The sequence below is a fragment of the Salvia hispanica genome, chromosome 4 (assembly GCF_023119035.1).
Source record: "Salvia hispanica cultivar TCC Black 2014 chromosome 4, UniMelb_Shisp_WGS_1.0, whole genome shotgun sequence".
Taxonomy (NCBI): domain Eukaryota; kingdom Viridiplantae; phylum Streptophyta; class Magnoliopsida; order Lamiales; family Lamiaceae; genus Salvia; species Salvia hispanica.
Window position 1 is genome coordinate 52,270,260 of NC_062968.1, and position 18,480 is coordinate 52,288,739.

Genomic DNA, 18,480 nt, shown 5'->3' on the forward strand with positions numbered 1-18,480 from the left:
TTTAAACTTTTGATCCCTATTTGATGTGTGTGTGTGAAACATAGAGAGAGAGGGGATATCTATCATCAAGTACATCTCTCAAACGATGGCAATTCTGGCCATATTATTCAGTACGTACATCATTACACACTGACCATCGATTTCAGTCCCCACCAACACATAAACCTTATTATACTGCACAAACAAGACACCCTTCTATTATTTATTACCGATTCAGATGGCTGTACATGCCCGGCGGCAGCAGCAGTGGTGACGGCGAGAAGGTGTCGCTGCCCCACGGCATGAAGCCCATCTCCTGCTCTGCATATAGATTCCTGCTAATCCCATCTAGAGGGACCATATTCAAGTTTGGTGAATCAAGATTGAACGATATTGGCATTTGTGGAACAACATTTTCCTGAACAATCTTGATCCTCTTTGGAGGCCGGAACTCTTCTTTATATGATATCTCACTAATGCCTTCCAAGTCTGAGTCGAATTCCTTGTCATTTGACTGCTCCGATTCCTCACTGAGAGACGGCAGTGAGTGAATCGGAGAGTATGGCTTGGTGGTTCCTGGCTGTCGGTTCTTGTACTCCTCCATGATCTTGTCTAGAAATCTTCCCTGTGCTTCGATTTTCATCTTCAAGCTTTTCTGGACCTGCACGTACGCACGCACACATTAGACTTGTTTTAACCAAACCTTCTCTCTTGATAGTGAATTGCAGCATAATTGGTGGTAAGACGTTTTCAACCAATAGGTCGGAGGTTTAATTCATCATATTGATTCTCAAAAAGGAAAAAACTACACTCTCTATCACTCACCTCAAGCTGATCGCTCAGTCTTCTCTGGGCTTCCATTTGTATTTGCAATGCCTCGTTTAGTTGTGCACCCCTGAATTATTTAGTGATGGCATGAAAAAGAAATCATGGAAAACTCTATATATTGGGCTAACATATGTCAAATTAAATTCCTTTTGCTATTTTTAGGTGACTCATTTACGTGATGAAATCAAATTTAAGTTATGGGTATTAATATAATCATGAGTTTAAAGTTTAGATACCATTTGGTGATTTTTAGTTTGTTGAGTGTCCAAGTTGGAAATATTGTAACCTATTATAAGTAACGTTAAGTTGCGGAAGGAAACTGTCGTTTAGAAGGCCAAACCAACTTTCAAACAAAGTTATTCGGAGATTTAGATACGTTTTCGTATTTAAAACTATCGTGTTGCATATACCGGATTATGATCGTAGAGAGGAGGTTATTGTTATAGTAAGGAAAATTGAACATTACTAGATTTAACATGTAAAAGAAATCGGATAGACTCACGAGATAGCACTGAAGTTGGGCAGCATCTCTGATACGCTTCGTCTATCAAGCTTCCCTTCTGCGTGTTACAAGAGATCATGTTCTTTATGTGCAAGCAGGGCATACGTAAAAATAAATCATCGATGGAAGGCCGAGTTATAATTTCCAAGTTTGATATTTTGATAACATGGTCTTCACAAAACATGTACTACAAATTATCGACAATTTTTAAAAAAAAAATGTACTATATAGTTTATTTACTCGTGTAGTCTTCTTCTCGAGTAAATACTGACATCCTGTATTTCTGAAAAGACAAACAAATCAAATTTTAGAAAGAGACTAATTCATCCACCCTAAGTGAATATCTGAATTGTGATTAATAAATCCTACTTAGGGATTAATGAACCGTAATTAGAGTGGATGCACCATACATCCGGATGTACACGAGTAGAGAGAAAGAGAGAGAGAGAGAAACCTGCAAGTGACTCTTGACATGAAAGATAGTCAGTCCAGGAATACCCATGGCCTTGAGAATACCTTTAGGAGTTGCCCCTAACAAAACAAAGCAACCCCAGAAAATAATTAGCCAAACACACATACATAGATTTGAATGATTATTAAAGTAATGATCAACCAGCCCTCACTTACTGTCTGGACCTCCAATCTGATTGACTGCCTTCTCGAACAAGTCGTGCAGTTCTTTCGTCCACTTGAGCCTCTCCTTGGACAAGCTGTTCGACCGGTGAGAGCCCATGTTGCTGCTGTGGCCGGGCGACCTTGCAACACTGCCAGGCAATGGTAATTTGAGCAAGTAATAGTCAGTTAAAAAGGGGTGCTAAAATAGAAAAAACATTGCTAGAGGCGATCTCAACTAAGACAAACATGATGTGGATGTATAATAAGATGCCCCAAAATGGCTGCAATCCAATTAAAAGATAAAAAAGAGTTGCAAATTCAACATCACAAGCTCTCTTGTTTGTGTCACCTTGGTGAAGAAACCTAAAAATAGTACAACAACCAGCTAATGAAAGACAACTAGAAAACAAAGATTTACTGTTACAAAATAATTTACTATACATACCAAAACAAGGAGTTTGGATTTAGTAGCAAAACATTTAAGAATTTAAGAGTTATATATTGGTTTTTAGAGTAAAGATATTCATGAGCTGCACAGTGACAGAAAGAAAGACCAAGTAAAAGTTCAGATATGAAATCATGAAAATATTTTTAATCAATGATACATCAGAAACATCAAAACCATATGATATTGTAGCATTAAAATGAAAAACATTAACTCCTACATAAAACATGACATTGCGATAGACGACCACCTAGTAGACAACGAGATGGACTTTATACCATTCAGAATAAAATGTCGAAACACATATTGCTAAACTACTTTGTCAGGGACTGAGTGAAAAATATGAATCTTCAGTTTGATCACGACATCTACTGCCTAGTGCGCTTCATGCAGGAGGGGCATTTGTATTGCTTGATGTTCTCGGCTTTAGCAGGCGTTATCTTCACGCATTTCCCATGGTACCATCGCTCGCAGATGTCACAACCAATCCAGAACTCATCTGCACTGTAGTTACCGCCACAGCTTCCACAAAATGTTTCAGTATGTTCGTCTTCCTCTTCTTCGAAATTTTCATCAGCCAGCTTAGGGTTGCTTTTGACTTGGCCATCATTGGATCTCTGCAAATTGACAACATATCTAAAGCCACAGTTGCTCTTTATATTAAAATAAATTTTGAGTATTGTACTAATCCAACATTCATGTTTGGAGACAGAGGAAAATTGAAGGAAAAGTGCATTAGTACCATGTAAGGAAACTTGAAACAAATATTCATGGATATACTAACAATCATTTCAAGTTCAAGGATCTCGTACCTTTGTGCCAACACGAGGTTTGCTTCCACTATCTGCATTGGGTTTATCTTTTCCAGGCTTTCTTTCTGTTACCACTTCAAAAGCTGTCGGCAATTCATTGATCAAGCTGAAGAGGCGCTTCCTGCAAGTTAAGATACCATATGATGTTCAATCAGAGAAGTTTCCTCGTAAAATATTGTTTATGAGCTCTGTAAATTATACGAAGCTAATCTATGCAACCCAAATGTGTTTTTGAAGAATAAAGGCGTGATTCATACCTCTCATTACGATTAAGCCTAGCTCCAAGGTAAAAAGCGACAGAGAGCAACCAACAATCACTGTGCACAGCAATTAAAGAAAGCCAATCTCTTCGGTTCATCCCATCCCTAGCAAAGTTGATACCAAGGGCAGGTTCCGGGAGCTCCGGTGGAACCTCCTCAGCTGGGAGAGTTACTTCCCAAGTTTCATCCGAGTGTCCATACAGACACAAATTCTCCTTCTCTAATAAGTAAAATCGAGAAACCAAACATGATCAACTAGAGAAACAAAAAAACATACAAGAAGATGATTAGCCTAAGACGGGATAAAGAACTGGCATAGCAAATTCACACCCCAAGTAAATTGCTATATTCAAATGTTCTTTGTCAACAAGAAGGCGATACATTGTCACAGCTATTTTGTACACGTAGCATATGGCAGCAACAAGAAGCTAATTAATCAATCAGGTCTCCAAACTAGACATCAAGAAACTGATTTCTCTTAGACTAAAAGGCTACAAAATCACAATTAGCCGATACATAAAAACTCTGAATCAAGCTGAAATCCTGCAACAACCGTCAAAACATAGCAACAGCAACAACAAAATACCTAATTAACTGCCTTTTTAAAGGAAAAAAACACGATCAAAGCAGAGAAATTGCTATCGACGTCAGCCCTAATTACACAATATAGGAGCAAACTAGACCTTCAATCAAGCAAAAACCTATATTGATTAAAAAAAACAGCAATATGATAAAATTCCTCAAAATGCCTACATTTTATCAATCAATTTACAACACCAGAACCAAGTCAAAAACACCCAGCTTCAATTCAACCAAAACTCAAACTTATAAATGAAGTCAGAACAGATTACCTGGATCGCACAGCCCGTAAAATTCATCCACATCTGAAAAGGTAAAAAGAGCCCAAAAGGTATCACACTCGTTGTTTACAGTTGAATGGAAAGAATTGTTCGAAAAAATCGGTCTTTTGTGCAAAACCTAATTGCAAAGTAGAGTAGTACCGCTAGTTAAAGCACGAACGATTCCGGCGCGACGAGCACTGTAATCTTTGAAGATCTCCTCTACAGTTCGAGGACTCGAGGAAACTGATGCCATTTGTGCGCCCAAAAAACTACGAGATCTAAACTCTATTGAGCAAAACAATCACAATTTGCAATTTACATGAAGAAATTGAAACAATTGGAAGAAATTGAGGAGAGGGAGAGAAAGAGGTTTGAGTATGCATGAAATTCTTGAATCAGTATAGAGATGTAGACGAAATTCTATTAAGGGCTAGACTTTTATACGACGTCGTTGCTTCTATTGATGAATCCTTACTCCCTCTTTCCTATCCTTTTTTTCTTTTTCTTTTTCTCTTTATTCAATCTCTTCTATATTTTTGGACTACTGCTTATTCAGTCTCTTTTATTTCAAAATCCCTATTTCTTTATTAACTTTATTGAATCTGTTCTACTCTAAAATCCCTATTTTTGTGGACTACGAAAATCTTTATAATTGATGTGATTTTGGTGACATGAATACTTTAATGACACTAATAAGTTGACTTCTCGTATTAAAAAAACAAATCAATAAGATTTATGGATTCTTCTATGTGCAGGTAGTTGTGTTGTTTCACTTTACATTGGCATTTATCTAAACTTATCAAATTGAATTATATCTCTTTGTTTATGACAAAAATTCATATGTAATGTTAGTTTGTGGATGAGATACTCTTGATTGAAAATTTGAAATAGTTTTCCACTAGTAAACACTGAAATTGATCAAGATTCGCAATATATCTCATATTTAATGGTCTATTTTACAATTACAAATACCAATAAAATGATGGCCATAAAACTTCGACCATAGCTTTGAATGATCTTATAGTGAGATAACATCGTACAAATTTATGTAAAATTATACAATCTTAACTACATTTTGTTGTACCTAGGTGATTTAACTTTGTAGAGAATGATACGAGGAAGAGTGATACATTTGTGGACTCATCTGACATGTAAATACAATAAGATTTCATAAACATTACAAATTAAGTTTAAACTGAAACATAATTTATTAGTTCTAATTCTATCTTTGAAGTTAATGAGAGAGAGAGAGATCCATACCTAGGAGCTATTCCTATTAATTAATTGACTTTTTCAATATCTAAATAAGGAATGTAATGAACTATAAACTTAAAAATAGGTAAATGTGTAGCCTTTTACGTGTCAAGTAAATCTTTATGTAGCTTAAGCAAATTAACAAACTCTTGCAAGACTTCATTTCATCGCTACTAATAGGAGTTGGGAAATGCATACATGCACTTGTGAAATACTCCCTCCGTCCCAGATTAAGAGTCACTTTTTGCTATAAAAGTCCGTCCTAGTTTAAGAGTCACTTTTAGAATTTTTCATATTTGGTCATACAATTTTACCTCATTCTTCACCAAAATTACATAAAAATGTCATTATCTACATTAAAATAAATCAAAACAAAAATCAAAAGTCAAAAGGGACCCACCTTCAACCAACTCCACCATCTCACTTCATTTATTACACACTCTACCATCTCACTTCATTTATTACACACTTCAACTCTTTCTTAAAATCCGAGCCATAACAATAAGTGACTCCAAATATGGGACGGAAGGAGTAAATATGATCGTTCCTGTTTTATCCATAGTCAATAGTTTTATTTTATTTTTTCATTTTGTGTGCGTCTATAAAAGCTACTTTAACCACATCTCATCAATCACCTACTCTATCAATTTTGCGTTAAAATCCATATAGTCTATTATCAATAGTTCAAGCATTCTAGTTTGTAACAATGACCCACACAAACATATCAATATCACATGTGACATGCGCTGATGAAATAAAATGTTGTCATTATCAAGTACCAATAGTCGATTCATCATACATGAAACAAGTATTGTTAAGACAGAAATTGTTTTTCATCAACTACAACCAACTTAATTACTCTTCAACTACCGCCAATATAATAAACATAAATGCTACTAAAAAAAATGTTAAACAGAAACACAAAAACCATGAAAATATTTTTAATTAATGATACATCAGAAACATCAAAACCATATGATATTGTAGCATTAAAATAAAAGACATCAACTCCTATTTAAAACATATGACAATGCGATAGACGACCACCTAGTAGACAGCGAGATGGATCGAAACACATATTGCTAAACTACTTTGTCAGGGTCTGAGTGAAAACTATGAATCTTCAGTTCGATCACGGCAGCTACTGCCTAGTGCGCTTGATGCAGGAGGGGCATTTGTATTGCTTGATGTTCTCGGCTTTAGCAGGCGTTATCTTCACGCATTTCCCATGGTACCATCGCTCGCAGATGTCACAACCAATCCAGAACTCATCTGCACTGTAGTTTCCACCACAGCTTCCACACAATGTTTCAGTATGTTCGTCTTCCTCTTCTTCGAAACTTTCATCAGCCAGCTTAGGGTTGCTTTTGACTTGGCCATCATTGGATCTCTGCAAATTGACAACATATCTAAAGCCACAGTTGCTCTTTATACTAAAATATTGAGTATTGTACTAATCCAACATTCATGAGTGGAGACAGAGAAGAAAATTGAAAGGAAAAGTGCATTAGTACCATGTAAGGAAACTTGAAACAAATATTCATGGATATACTAACAATCATTTCAAATTCAAGGATCTCGTACCTTTGTGCCAACACGAGGTTTGCTTCCACTATCAGCATTGGGTTTATCTTTTCCAGGCTTTCTTTCTGTTACCACTTCAAAAGCTGTCGGCAATTCATTGATCAAGCTGAAGAGGCGCTTCCTGCAAGTTAAGATACCATATGATGTTCAATCAGAGAAGTTTCCTCGTAAAATATTGTTTATGAGCTCTGTAAATTATATAAAAAGCATCTATGGAAATAAGACGAAGCTAATCTATGCAACCCAAATGTGGTTTTGAAGCATAAAGGTATGATTCATACCTCTCATTACGATTAAGCCTAGCTCCAAGGTAAAAAGCGACAGAGAGCAACCAACAATCACTGTGCACAGCAATTAAGGAAAGCCAATCTCTTCGGTTCATCCCATCCCTAGCAAAGTTGATACCAAGGGCAGGTTCAGGGAGCTCCGGTGGAACCTCCTCAGCTGGGAGAGTTACTTCCCAAGTTTCATCCGAGTGTCCATATAGACACAAATTCTCCTTCTCTAATAAGTAAAATCCAGAAACCAAACATGATCAACTAGAGAAGCAAAAAAACATTCAAGAAGTTGATTAGCATAAGACGGGACAAAGAACCAGCATAGCAAATTCACACCGCAAGTAAATTGCTTTCTTCAAAGGTTCTTTGTCAACAAGAAGCTAATTAATCAACCAGGTCTCCAAATTAGACATCAAGAAACTGATTTCTCTTTGACTAAAAGGCTATAAAATCACTATTAGCCGAAACAAAACAAAAAATCTCTGAATCAAGCTTAATTCCTGCAACAACTGTCAAAACATAGCTACAGCAATAACAAAAATTAACTGCCTTTTTGAAAGGAAAAAACATAATCAAAGCAGAGAAATCAACTAGTTGCTATCGACGTCAGCCCTAATCACACAATATAGGAGCAAATTAGACCTTCAATCAAGCAAAACCCTATATTGATTAAAAAAACAGCAATATAATAAAATTCCTCAAAATGCCTATATTTCATCAATCAATTTACAACACCAGAACCAAGTCAAAAACACCCAGCTTCAATTCAACCAAAACTCAAACTTATAAATGAAGTCAGAGCAGATAACCTGGATCGCACAGCCCGTAAAATTCATCCACATCTGAAAAGGTAAAAGGAGCCCAAAAGGTATCACACTCATTCGTTTACAGTTAAATGGAAAGAATTGTTCGAAAAAATCGGTCTTTTGTGCAAAACCTAATTGCAAAGTAAAGTAGTACCGCTAGTTAAAGCACGAACGATTCCGGCGCGACGAGCACTGTAATCTTTGAAGATCTCCTCCACAGTTCGAGGACTCGAGGAAACTGATGCCATTTGTGCGACAAAGAAACTACGGGATCTAAAATCTATTGAGCAAAACAATCACAATTTACAATTTACATGAAGAAATTGAAAGAATTGGAAGAAATTGAGGAGTGGGAGGGAAGAGCTTTGAGTATGCATGTTCTTCAATCAGAAAACAGATGGAGACGAAATTCTACTAAGGGCTAGACTTTAAGACGACGTCGTTGCTGCTGATGTTGGTGAATCCTTTTATCCATTGGGCTCTTTCCTTTTCTTTCTTTATTCAATCTCTTTTATCCAAAATCCTATTTTTATGGACTATTGACTTATGGAGTATTTTTTTTATTTTCTCTTTTTTCCTTATTCAGTCTATTATTCCAAAATTCCTATTTTCCTTTTTTTTTTTGTGGAGTACAAAATTCTTTATAGTTGATGTGATTTTCGTGACATGAATACTTTAATGACACTAATAAGTTGCTTCTCATAATATAAACACAAATCAATTACTAACTTAAGTATTCTTCTATGTGTAGGTACTTGTGTTGTTTAACATGGTCATTTATCTAAACTTACAAAACAGAATTAGATCTCTTTGTGAATGAGATAATCTTGATTGAAATAGTATTCTATTGGACGTCTAGTGAGACCGTTTTAATTTTTAACATTGAAATTCATCAAGATTTGAATTATTATTCATATTTAATAGTCTATTTATAATTACATATATATAAGTATAATGATGACTATGAAAGTTTGAATGATCTTAATTATAGTGAGGTAATATCGTACAAATTTATGACTAGTTATACAATCTAAACTGTTGTACGTAGGTGATTTAACTCATACTAGTATTTTAATAAAGAATACTAATATGATACATATCATTTGTACTAATTAATAGTATTTGATCAATAAAGAATGATAGTATGATAACGAGTGATTCGTTTGTGATTTGTCGACTCATCAGACATGTAAATTTACAATAAAAATTCATCAAAATTACAAAATACGTTAATTTTGGAACATAATTAATTGGTTCTAAATTCTAATCCTATCTTTGAAGTTAATGAGAGATCTATTAATTGACCTTTTCAATATCTAAATTGAAAGACTTCAATTCATTGATGCCAATTGGAGTTGGGAAATGTATAAACTGCATTGCACGAAACATGCACTGAAGGAATAAATCTGATCGTTCACATAGTTTTATCCACAACCAATAGTTTTTTTTTTTTTTTCTTTTCTTCATTTTGCGTCGTCTATAAAAATTTACTTCAACCACATTTTATCCATCACTTACTCTTATCAATATTGCATTAAAACTCTTATCATCTACTATCAAGAGTTCAAGCATTCTAGTTCGCAAATAGCAACAATGACCCACAGGGGCATATCACATGTTACATGCACTGATGAAATAAATTGTGATTGGTCTGATCCAAGTACCAATTGGCCGATTCATCATTCATGAAACAAATATTGTTAAGACAAAGAAATTGTTTTTCATCAACTACAACCAACTTAATCATTCTTCAACTACCAGAATAGGTAGCCATTACTTCTTGCATAAATTACTACTGCCAATATAAACATAAATGCTTGGTCCTAAAAAAATGTTAAACAGAATCACAACTTTAGTTGTATCCACTTTCCTTACTAGATGAACTCAAACCTAAATTCCTATTTATGTGATCCTATAGTTATGTTGTGTTTCCTGTATTTTACTGGTGTACAGTTCTTGTCTGCTGCTACGAGAAACAATGGCAGAATCACAGTAACTAAGCACCTTCTCAGATCAACAAAACAGGCAAGACGACACAATTGTGAGCTGTACTAACAACTATTTCAAAGAGTCTATTAAAACGCAGACCTTTTGAAAATGCTTTCTTTAAACAGCGTGAAACTTCTACTTTCGACAACAATGGCCAAGAAAGAGTTGTAAATTAGACGTCAAACGACATCAATTGAATGAAGCCAATAACCAACAGACATTTGAAGAAGCTAAAGATAATAAATTATGTTGATGGTTGTAAAATAGGATCAAATATTTTAGAAAGGAAGAGATCTTGAAGAAATGAACATCTAAAATAAATTTGGGGAACCTAAACAAGTGTTTCCAAAAGAACTCATCCTTCAAATTTTCAAGGCATGATAAGACAGCACGAAAAAAAGAAAGGCAAGCTTACAAGAGTATGATGGACAGCTCCCCACCTGGCAGCATTCATGAGGATGTCAATAGCCGCTTGATGCCTGTTTTCTGCTCAGGAGTAAGCCGGCTTGGGAATTTGATGTTGAATTTGATCCGTAAGTTTCCCTTTCTGCCAGGCTCTTTTGGGATCGGCATCCCTTCTCCTTTCACAACTTCCTCATAGGTTGGACTAACAATGCTGTTGATGGGTATGGTTAGATTCCGGCCATCGAGGGTAGTCACTTGGGCGGTATGGTCAGTCAGAGCTTCAACTAGGGAGATCTTCTGGGTAACTACAAGATCATTCCCATCCCTTTTGAACACACTATGGGGCTTTTCATCAATAATGAATACCAAGTCAGATGGTATGACACCTCGTTGTTCATTTCCTTTTTCTGGGAATGTTATTTTAGTTCCCTTCTTCCACCCGGGCTTGATTTCGATTGCAAGAATTTCCTCCATAGAAGAGGGTCTCCTGCCGAAAGGGAGTTGAAAACATGGAGCCATAAGTAGTGTTTCAGGTTGCGTAATCAAGAAAGCATAAATTATAAGACACACATTAACTAATCATTGAATAAAAGAGATGGATAGCTCAATCTTAGAATCGAGAGTATTTACTACAGGGATCCCAAATTTGATAGGTAGGTACTCGAAAAAGGACAGTGTATTATAACAAAGTCGGCAATGATAAATAATAATGCTCATGTCCCTTTTAGAACATTAATCATGTTCAAGCTGTTCTCGTGCAATGATGCATCAATATTAATGTTCCCTGATTAAATAAGTGATTTTCATAGTAGTTGATTTTCATAGTAGTTACTTTAGAGACACTAATTGCCAAAAGAGTCTAAATTAAGTAGTTTTCAGCTACATCGAGAATTTCCATCCTACTGACAAAGAGAAGAAAAAAAAGGGATAATGCTCAAAAGTTCAAAACTGAATATGCAGACAGTTGCTCTTACATAATCACTAAGAAAATAGAGGCAATCACTATTATGCAGACCATATTCAGTAACTAACCAGATTTTCCCTTAGTCTTTCTCTAGGCTAGACACACACATAAAGTTCCAAAAAGGATCTAGTAACTAACCATATTTTGCAAAGTTATTCTGTACTCAAATAAGAGTATAAATGCACTCTTGCTATTAAAATAACATATAGTGGGTTTCACTTTCAATTTAAAATATAGGCACATAGATTCCAATTCAGGAATTGATGTTGTTGTCACACGTCACGTGAAGACAAATGATGAACCATGAAAGCTTTGGATACCACCAGCTAATATAAAGCTGGAACTTCTGAGTGTTGAAAAACAAGCAAACAAGGGCGTAGCTTAAGTGGGAAGTATTTTTATTACAGGTTCAGTAAATGCTATTATGCTAGTCTATCCTTTGATATATGCATGGATTCATGATCACGTAAGTCACCCTGGTCCTTTAGTTATATATATTGCTGCAGATCCTCCACCTAAATAGGGCTAAAAGAAGTTAGAAATTAGGCGATGATGGCCTAACATGCTAGGGCATTGCCGCAAAAGCTTGACATTTTTAAAAGTGTGAAAAATAGCATCTTGAACTTAAGTGACACTGACCACTTACAAAGTACAATTCACCAATCAAGATTCAAGTCCATTCTATCTCAAAAACCAAAATATTAAACTTTGTTGCTGATGTCAATTTACAGTAAACAATTCATTAGAAAGTTAATAAAGTATGAAGGTTTCATTGCCATTCAGTAATACCGGAATTGGGGCAATCCATCTAAAGAAACAGAAAAGTTACTCAAATTCACACGAGCATTGCATGAAAAGATAGCTCACCACTAGACTAAGATCGACACGTGTCAGGAGATGTTAACAACATCATGCACCAAAATCACACTAGTCCAAAAGTGTATCAACGATTCCCGGTAACAGGTAATCTATCTAAAGAAACAGAAAAGTTACCCATCAGAGAGATTCTATTCTGATGACAAACATACGACAAGCTAGGTCATCGCGAACAAATCCACACATGTTGAGATTCGCCAAATTAGCATCTTACACCAAAACTGCACCTGTTGATAGGCATCAACAGTATTATCTTGCATAAAGTCAAGATCAATAACTAACAAGACACAACTCAACCAATCAAAAAACACTAAAAAACACACCACATTTCCAAATTAGCAACTAATACCATTATGTACTTAATTCCAATAAAAAAAAATCTAATAGTAAATGAAGCGAAAGATGGAATCTTTACCCACTGGAGTCAATCACATCCCGTGAAATCTTCATCTTTTTAGTAGTCCCCTTGTACAGATCCTCCAAACCACACTGCAGCATCCGCTCAATAGCCGGCGCCTTCCTGGACATTCCATGTCCACCAGAGCCGCCTTCCCCAGCAGAAGACGCATTCCTAAGCGACGTAAATATATCATCCCCAAACATCGACCTTGAAAACGCAGAGCCCCCCGGCCTAGAACCCCCTCCCATATCCCCCATTCCCCCAAAGGGGCTGGTGAAGCCGAAAAACTCAGAGAATATATCATCAGCGTTACGCGGATTGAACCGGAACGAGGCCCCACCGCCCCCGTCCCTCATGCCAGAAAATCCGCCGGCATCAGGCGGCGGCATCTGCCCCTTCAAACCCTCCTCGCCGCACTGATCATATATCGCTCTCTTCTGCGGATCACTCAACACCTGCATTAATCAAACAGTTACAGAATCTCCCCAATCAATTGATTATCCTAATTCGCTTCGCTGGAATTACAGACCTAAAATCAAAAGGAGAGAGAGGCAATTACGTCGTAGGCTTCGGAGATAGTCTTGAATTTGGCTTCGGCGTCTTTCTTATTGTTAGGGTTTTTGTCGGGATGCCATTTCATGGCGAGCTTGCGGTAGGCTTTTTTGAGGTCGTCTTCTTTGGCGGAGCGGTCCACCTGAAGTATCTTGTAGTAGTCCACCCCCATGCTTTCTCTCTTCCACCTCCACTTTCACTATATCTCTGTCTCCTTCCTCAATTCCCTTCTCTGTTTCAGTGATCTAGATTTTAGGTTACTTCTGACTACATGAAATCAATTACACAAACTCTCTTATAAGATTCGATTCATTTATTTTGTGGGCCTTCATTTTTTTTTTGGAAAAGTTTTGGGCATACCTTGTGTAGTTTTATTTTACTATTGATAGAAAATTTCCTTTTTTTGCTATATTAGTACTTGTGTGCCAAGTTAATTGTCACGAGATTTTAAAAAGTAATTTTCATTAAGTTAAATTGAAAAATAATAAAAGGAGTATTAAATAAATAAACTAGGTTCAAGTAGATATCGGAAAAAGGTATTCCTAGGTGAGAAATTAACGTAGCAAATTTTGAAATGATTGTTTTTATAGCAAAAAAAGAAATGAGTCGTTCAATTTTGATGTCTTCAAAAATAATAAAACTTGAAATAAAGACTCGTGAGAACAAGAAATGGAGTATCACTTAAAACAAACTTGAACTTCATGAATAATCTAATAGACTTTTACTTGTCTCCATTGGAAACATGTGTGGAACTTAAATTCTGAAACACATGAACTTCATGAATAACCTTACAAACTTTACTTATCTCCATTACTTACAATCATGTGTGGAAACACAACTCTGAATCACAGTCTCGAAATCCATTTCCATGAATAATGAACATCAGAGATCACCTTAAATTAAACAAACTCGAACTTCATAAGTAACCTCACGGACTTATACTGGTCTCCTTTGCGATCGTGTAGGGGCACGGCTCGAATCCCGGTCTTCAGCTCCCAAACGGGAAGGCATGTTTGGCCTCCAAAATCATCTTTATCAGATATGTCAAATTCATGCACTTCAATTCTCAACAACGCCAGCTCTGGAACCGTCAACGGGAACTCAAAATCTTCGTTCCAAACTGGCGTCCAATTATCTTCAATCGTCTTAGTCCTTTTCATAGTTGAATCACATGGGACTCCAGCAATTCCAATCTGCATTTCAAAATAGTAGTATTAAGATATTATCTTTCACATTATCAATATTTTTTCGGTACAATATACTGTATTTACCCGTCCCTAGTTACCTTGACATAGAAGTCAGGAGGCGAAAAGAAATCAAAATGCGTGCGATGAAAATCGATGTTCCATCCTTCTCCCAGGTACACTTTCACCTGTTACAAAGTTCAAAATTAATGAACTGTTAATTTTTTCCCACTTTGACATGAAAGAAGGGCATTTACCTTGAGCGTTTTCTTTGGGGGGAGGCGCTTATTTGGGTCGAACACTTCCCCATTAGGTCCGTTGTTGAGAAGGAAATCGGGCTTTCTGACGTAGCCGCACCCTCCATTCGCTCTAAACATCCCTTGCATCAACCAAAGCGACCTCCCGTGACCCTAGAAACGCGACAAACGAAAATACTTAGTCAGGATTCTGAACTATCGGACTCGGGTTTTGGTTTCTTTAAGTTTGTAACCTGCATGTTGAATGCAACCATCTGGACTCCATGCATCCATCCTATCAAGGGATTGTAGTTTGATGAGTCCAGCCTCATTGCCTTTGGATACACTCTCATCAAATTCCTCTGATTGAATCTTTAACAACAAAATCAAACAACACAATTCACAAATAGAGTTGCATCAGATAAAAAATGACAAAAGCACTCTGCTGTTTAACCAGTGCCACAACATTGAGATTAAAAACACACACAAAAAAAAAGATGTTTCAATAATACAACAACATTAATAATGGCAAAACACACACACAAAAAGAAAAGAGTTGCATAAGCCTTAAAACTCACCTAACTATCTCATTTGCATGAGTTAGTACAGCGTTCTCGAGCTTCTCTTCATTCAAGCTAACGCGATGAGCCTTCTGAGAGCTCACTCTGAGCCAAGCCTTGATGCCTCCCTTCATCTTCTCTGCCCTGATTGCAATCAAGTTCTTATACGCAGGGGGGGCGCTCTGCTGCACAGCCTGCCCCGGATCCTCCTGCTCGTCCTCGCACTCTCCACCATCCTCTCTCTCGATCTTCACTGCCAAATCCGAGATCTCTTTCCCCCACCCCACCTCCTCAGATGACTTATACACCCTCACACTGCCATCCTCCCCTTCCTTCGCCTCTAGATACTCCTTTGGTGGCTTGGTCGATATTACAACACGCCCCTTCAACGACTGAGGCGAGGGGAAATCTTGAAAAGTATCTGATGAGGAACACACTAGCACATCTTGGAATGTCTCATGAACCATCTGTAACACAGCATGTTGTTAATTATGACGCCTTTTTTAGATCAAAAGAAACCACACGGGAGAGGCGAAAGAGGCGAACTTTTGCTACTACGGCCTGAAGTTCTTGATTGAGGTGGTCTTCTAGTGTGATGATCACAGGGTAGTCTGAGGCAGCAAAGGCGTGCTCCCGGATTGCCTTTAAGCATTTGATGAGCTTCACCGGGCTTGTGAGGGTCCCTCCGTGCATTATATGGATGTCGTCTTTGGTGGAATTTGGCCACATGTCCAGCTCAATCACGCGAACGCCTCGTTTGAGGGCGTCAATGATTGGCTTTTCGCTGGAATCGCTGCTGATTTGGTTCCCAGTTAAGTAGGAGTTGTGGCCAGTGTAGATGAAGTAATGTGATAAAGGGCAGTTCATATCTTGATGTACCTAACAAAATCACCATATTTTGACATAGGATTTTAGTGAAATTTTGACAGAAACACAGGCAAAAACAAAAGCCATGATCTTGCCAGAACTAAAACATATACTACATCTTAACTATGCAGAAACAACTTAAAAAATCTTGCAGAAACAGTAGCCAAAACAAGATAAGATCTTGCATAAAATGGGGAAACATCAACCAACAGCAACTTAAAAATCTGTTTACTTAAACTTTCAATCTCATCTAACTTCTGCTAAATAGTTGGCCTAAATTCGGTCGAATTCAAGTCTCTTAGCAAAATCAGATCAAATCAACAGTTAAAAGTTCTGCCTTAAAAGTAGGCTAAACAAAATATGATCTTGCATAAAGGAGCTGAAAAGCTCAAGAATATTGCAGAACATCAGTAAAAATTCATGAAACCAGAAACATGTTGTGAGTGTGTGTGTGTTTTTTGTGCTTAACATATAAAACAGACTACCTTAGGAGGAAGAGGGAGAGGAGCATTGGTCCCACTAAGCAGAAACCGAAAGAACTCTTTGAGGCTAAGACTTTTACGCTGGGAAACGCTGTGGTGTTTGTTTTCACTAAGGAAAGACTCCATCAAAGCTTGAGCTTCTTCCTTAGTGAGCTTCTCTCCTTGAACTTCCTGCAAGAATCTGTGGAGATGGTCCACACTCATCGATCCATTATCCGAATAGCTCGCGAATAGCTCTGCTACATCGCTGGGAACTTCGGCCTCTTTGATCCGAAATCGCCTCTTGAAACATAAACACACTCTGTATGTTTGCTTAGACATACTATCTTTTTCTCTTTTTTCTTGCAACTTTTGCTCAAAGAAGAGATGCTTTATAGTTTATATAGCTTTGATTAGGTTTGTTGCTTATTACTGTATTACAATACAGCGGTATTTACACTACCGACGTGTTATGATCCTATGAATCTATGATTATTTAACATTAATTTTGATCAAGTCAAAATTTATGATTGTGATTAAATGATCTCAGTAGCATAAATAAAAGGGCAGTTTACTACTTGATCCCACCAATGGAAAAACACAATCTTTATCAAATTTGACTTTTGCAAACAGAATATTGGAATAATTTGTGGAGCTCCCAAGTGTTCGATTTGAAGATCATGGTACATAAATAATAGAATATGTGTTGTGATTATTATTGGAAAATTTTAAAATGTTTTTAATGATTATTGAAGTCAAATGGCAAGAACAAAGATGCTACCTCTCCTTGTAGTTGTATATCTTTGCTTTTGATAAGAAATAAAATCAGACTATTTATAGTGCTAAATGCTACATTAATTATGATTTACAATCAATATAAACCAATTTAATTAATTATCGATATTTTTCGTTTCTTTGATTGATTTTCCATGATTTCTCTTCATAGTCTTTGCATATATTATTGGAAGATTACAATAATTTTTTATACCCAATAGTGAAGTCAAATGCTATACATCTCCTTCGTTGTATATCTCGGGTTGATTTCCTCTTAATTGATTTCTTCTATAAATGAAATAATACATGCTACTGAACTAGTGGATAAACACTTTTTTCAAAAAAATTGCACATTTTTAATTCCCGTGCTAATTATGAATAAAATAAGTAAAATAACTTTATTTGTATGCAATTTTTAAATCAGCCAAGTACACTTATCTGAGATCGGATTGGAGTAATGCATATGAAGACCAACTATTTGGAATTATGTTGTTGTAATTAGTGGCTTTTAGTAACTCATGAGTCACGTTGAATTAATTAGTCAAAAGTAACAAATCATTTATTTCTAGTGGTTTCGTTGCTTTATTTCATAAAGATGATAAGGTGCATGTCTAATCACAAGATACACTATATAGTTATACCCAATCCAAGAAAATCGAATTGTATTTTTGTCTATTTTACTGTAGACTAAAATTTAATTACATTATTTGAGACCATTTTATAAATCAAGGCAATACTTGAAAAATGAAAATCATTGAAGTAATAATTGTGAACATGAAAAGAAGCCATTGTTGGACCTACAAAACTTGTTTAGTCAAAATTTTCTCTTGCACTCGCATTTAACGGCTCTAATTTTTCTTCACCCCAAAAAGAAATAGAGAAATAAAGACGTTATTTGTTGGTAACATTATATGATTAATTTCATGGGCCATGATCAACATGAGCGATTTTGTTTTATTTCGCGTGACAGAAAATAAATGATGAAATAGGCCAAATAAAATTAAATG

The 18,480-nt window shown here is 36.3% G+C and overlaps 5 protein-coding genes across 5 annotated transcripts; all 5 read right to left on the minus strand.

The window, feature by feature from the left end:
* Window positions 1-81: 81 nt before the first annotated feature.
* LOC125223067 (myb family transcription factor PHL7-like) lies at window positions 82-2,776 on the minus strand. Its single transcript, XM_048126028.1, has 7 exons — window positions 2,648-2,776; window positions 1,937-2,073; window positions 1,764-1,840; window positions 1,550-1,592; window positions 1,310-1,367; window positions 805-874; window positions 82-640 (listed from the first exon to the last, which is right to left on the minus strand). The coding sequence occupies exons 2-7, from the start codon at window positions 2,040-2,042 to the stop codon at window positions 206-208; spliced, it is 789 nt and encodes a 262-aa protein (XP_047981985.1). The 5' UTR covers window positions 2,043-2,073; window positions 2,648-2,776; the 3' UTR covers window positions 82-205.
* Window positions 2,468-4,700, minus strand: LOC125223068 (PHD finger protein ALFIN-LIKE 2-like). Its single transcript, XM_048126029.1, has 5 exons — window positions 4,443-4,700; window positions 4,293-4,325; window positions 3,439-3,661; window positions 3,182-3,302; window positions 2,468-2,986 (listed from the first exon to the last, which is right to left on the minus strand). Exons 1-5 carry the CDS (start codon window positions 4,534-4,536, stop codon window positions 2,738-2,740), a joined length of 720 nt encoding a protein of 239 aa, XP_047981986.1. The 5' UTR covers window positions 4,537-4,700; the 3' UTR covers window positions 2,468-2,737.
* Window positions 4,701-6,454: 1,754 nt separating this feature from the next.
* Window positions 6,455-8,651, minus strand: LOC125224498 (PHD finger protein ALFIN-LIKE 2-like). The gene is made up of 5 exons (XM_048127906.1): window positions 8,360-8,651; window positions 8,209-8,241; window positions 7,403-7,625; window positions 7,122-7,242; window positions 6,455-6,927 (listed from the first exon to the last, which is right to left on the minus strand). The coding sequence occupies exons 1-5, from the start codon at window positions 8,451-8,453 to the stop codon at window positions 6,679-6,681; spliced, it is 720 nt and encodes a 239-aa protein (XP_047983863.1). The 5' UTR covers window positions 8,454-8,651; the 3' UTR covers window positions 6,455-6,678.
* Window positions 8,652-9,951: 1,300 nt separating this feature from the next.
* Window positions 9,952-13,702, minus strand: LOC125223293 (dnaJ homolog subfamily B member 13-like). Its single transcript, XM_048126376.1, has 3 exons — window positions 13,399-13,702; window positions 12,855-13,294; window positions 9,952-11,086 (listed from the first exon to the last, which is right to left on the minus strand). The coding sequence occupies exons 1-3, from the start codon at window positions 13,561-13,563 to the stop codon at window positions 10,645-10,647; spliced, it is 1,047 nt and encodes a 348-aa protein (XP_047982333.1). The 5' UTR covers window positions 13,564-13,702; the 3' UTR covers window positions 9,952-10,644.
* A 364-nt stretch (window positions 13,703-14,066) lies between these two features.
* On the minus strand, window positions 14,067-17,096 carry LOC125185400 (phosphoinositide phospholipase C 2-like). Its single transcript, XM_048081923.1, has 7 exons — window positions 16,724-17,096; window positions 15,918-16,250; window positions 15,390-15,838; window positions 15,066-15,183; window positions 14,833-14,985; window positions 14,677-14,763; window positions 14,067-14,584 (listed from the first exon to the last, which is right to left on the minus strand). The coding sequence occupies exons 1-7, from the start codon at window positions 17,039-17,041 to the stop codon at window positions 14,291-14,293; spliced, it is 1,752 nt and encodes a 583-aa protein (XP_047937880.1). The 5' UTR covers window positions 17,042-17,096; the 3' UTR covers window positions 14,067-14,290.
* Window positions 17,097-18,480: the final 1,384 nt, after the last annotated feature.

Bases quoted from the DNA above. Each gene is read 5' to 3' on its own strand.
- LOC125223067 (XM_048126028.1), bottom strand. From the start codon at position 2,042: ATGGGCTCTCACCGGTCGAACAGCTTGTCCAAGGAGAGGCTCAAGTGG. The intron at 1,593-1,763 runs GTTTCTCTCTCT...TTGTCTTTTCAG, and splicing joins ATGTCAAGAGTCACTTGCAG to AAATACAGGATGTCAGTATT. The intron at 1,368-1,549 runs GTAAATAAACTA...TGTAACACGCAG, and splicing joins TCGAGAAGAAGACTACACGA to AAGGGAAGCTTGATAGACGA.
- LOC125223068 (XM_048126029.1), bottom strand. From the start codon at position 4,536: ATGGCATCAGTTTCCTCGAGTCCTCGAACTGTAGAGGAGATCTTCAAA. The intron at 3,662-4,292 runs GTAATCTGTTCT...TTTACTTATTAG, and splicing joins TTACGGGCTGTGCGATCCAG to AGAAGGAGAATTTGTGTCTG. The intron at 2,987-3,181 runs GTACGAGATCCT...GTCAATTTGCAG, and splicing joins AACCTCGTGTTGGCACAAAG to AGATCCAATGATGGCCAAGT.
- LOC125224498 (XM_048127906.1), bottom strand. From the start codon at position 8,453: ATGGCATCAGTTTCCTCGAGTCCTCGAACTGTGGAGGAGATCTTCAAA. The intron at 7,243-7,402 runs GTATGAATCATA...CTTAACTTGCAG, and splicing joins AGGCTTAATCGTAATGAGAG to GAAGCGCCTCTTCAGCTTGA. The intron at 6,928-7,121 runs GTACGAGATCCT...GTCAATTTGCAG, and splicing joins AACCTCGTGTTGGCACAAAG to AGATCCAATGATGGCCAAGT.
- LOC125223293 (XM_048126376.1), bottom strand. From the start codon at position 13,563: ATGGGGGTGGACTACTACAAGATACTTCAGGTGGACCGCTCCGCCAAA. The intron at 13,295-13,398 runs GTAATTGCCTCT...TGATTAATGCAG, and splicing joins CTATCTCCGAAGCCTACGAC to GTGTTGAGTGATCCGCAGAA. The intron at 11,087-12,854 runs GTAAAGATTCCA...CCCTTTCGGCAG, and splicing joins GATGTGATTGACTCCAGTGG to GAGACCCTCTTCTATGGAGG.
- LOC125185400 (XM_048081923.1), bottom strand. From the start codon at position 17,041: ATGTCTAAGCAAACATACAGAGTGTGTTTATGTTTCAAGAGGCGATTT. The intron at 15,184-15,389 runs GTGAGTTTTAAG...TTGTTGTTAAAG, and splicing joins CATGCAAATGAGATAGTTAG to ATTCAATCAGAGGAATTTGA. The intron at 14,986-15,065 runs GTTACAAACTTA...TCGCGTTTCTAG, and splicing joins TGGTTGCATTCAACATGCAG to GGTCACGGGAGGTCGCTTTG.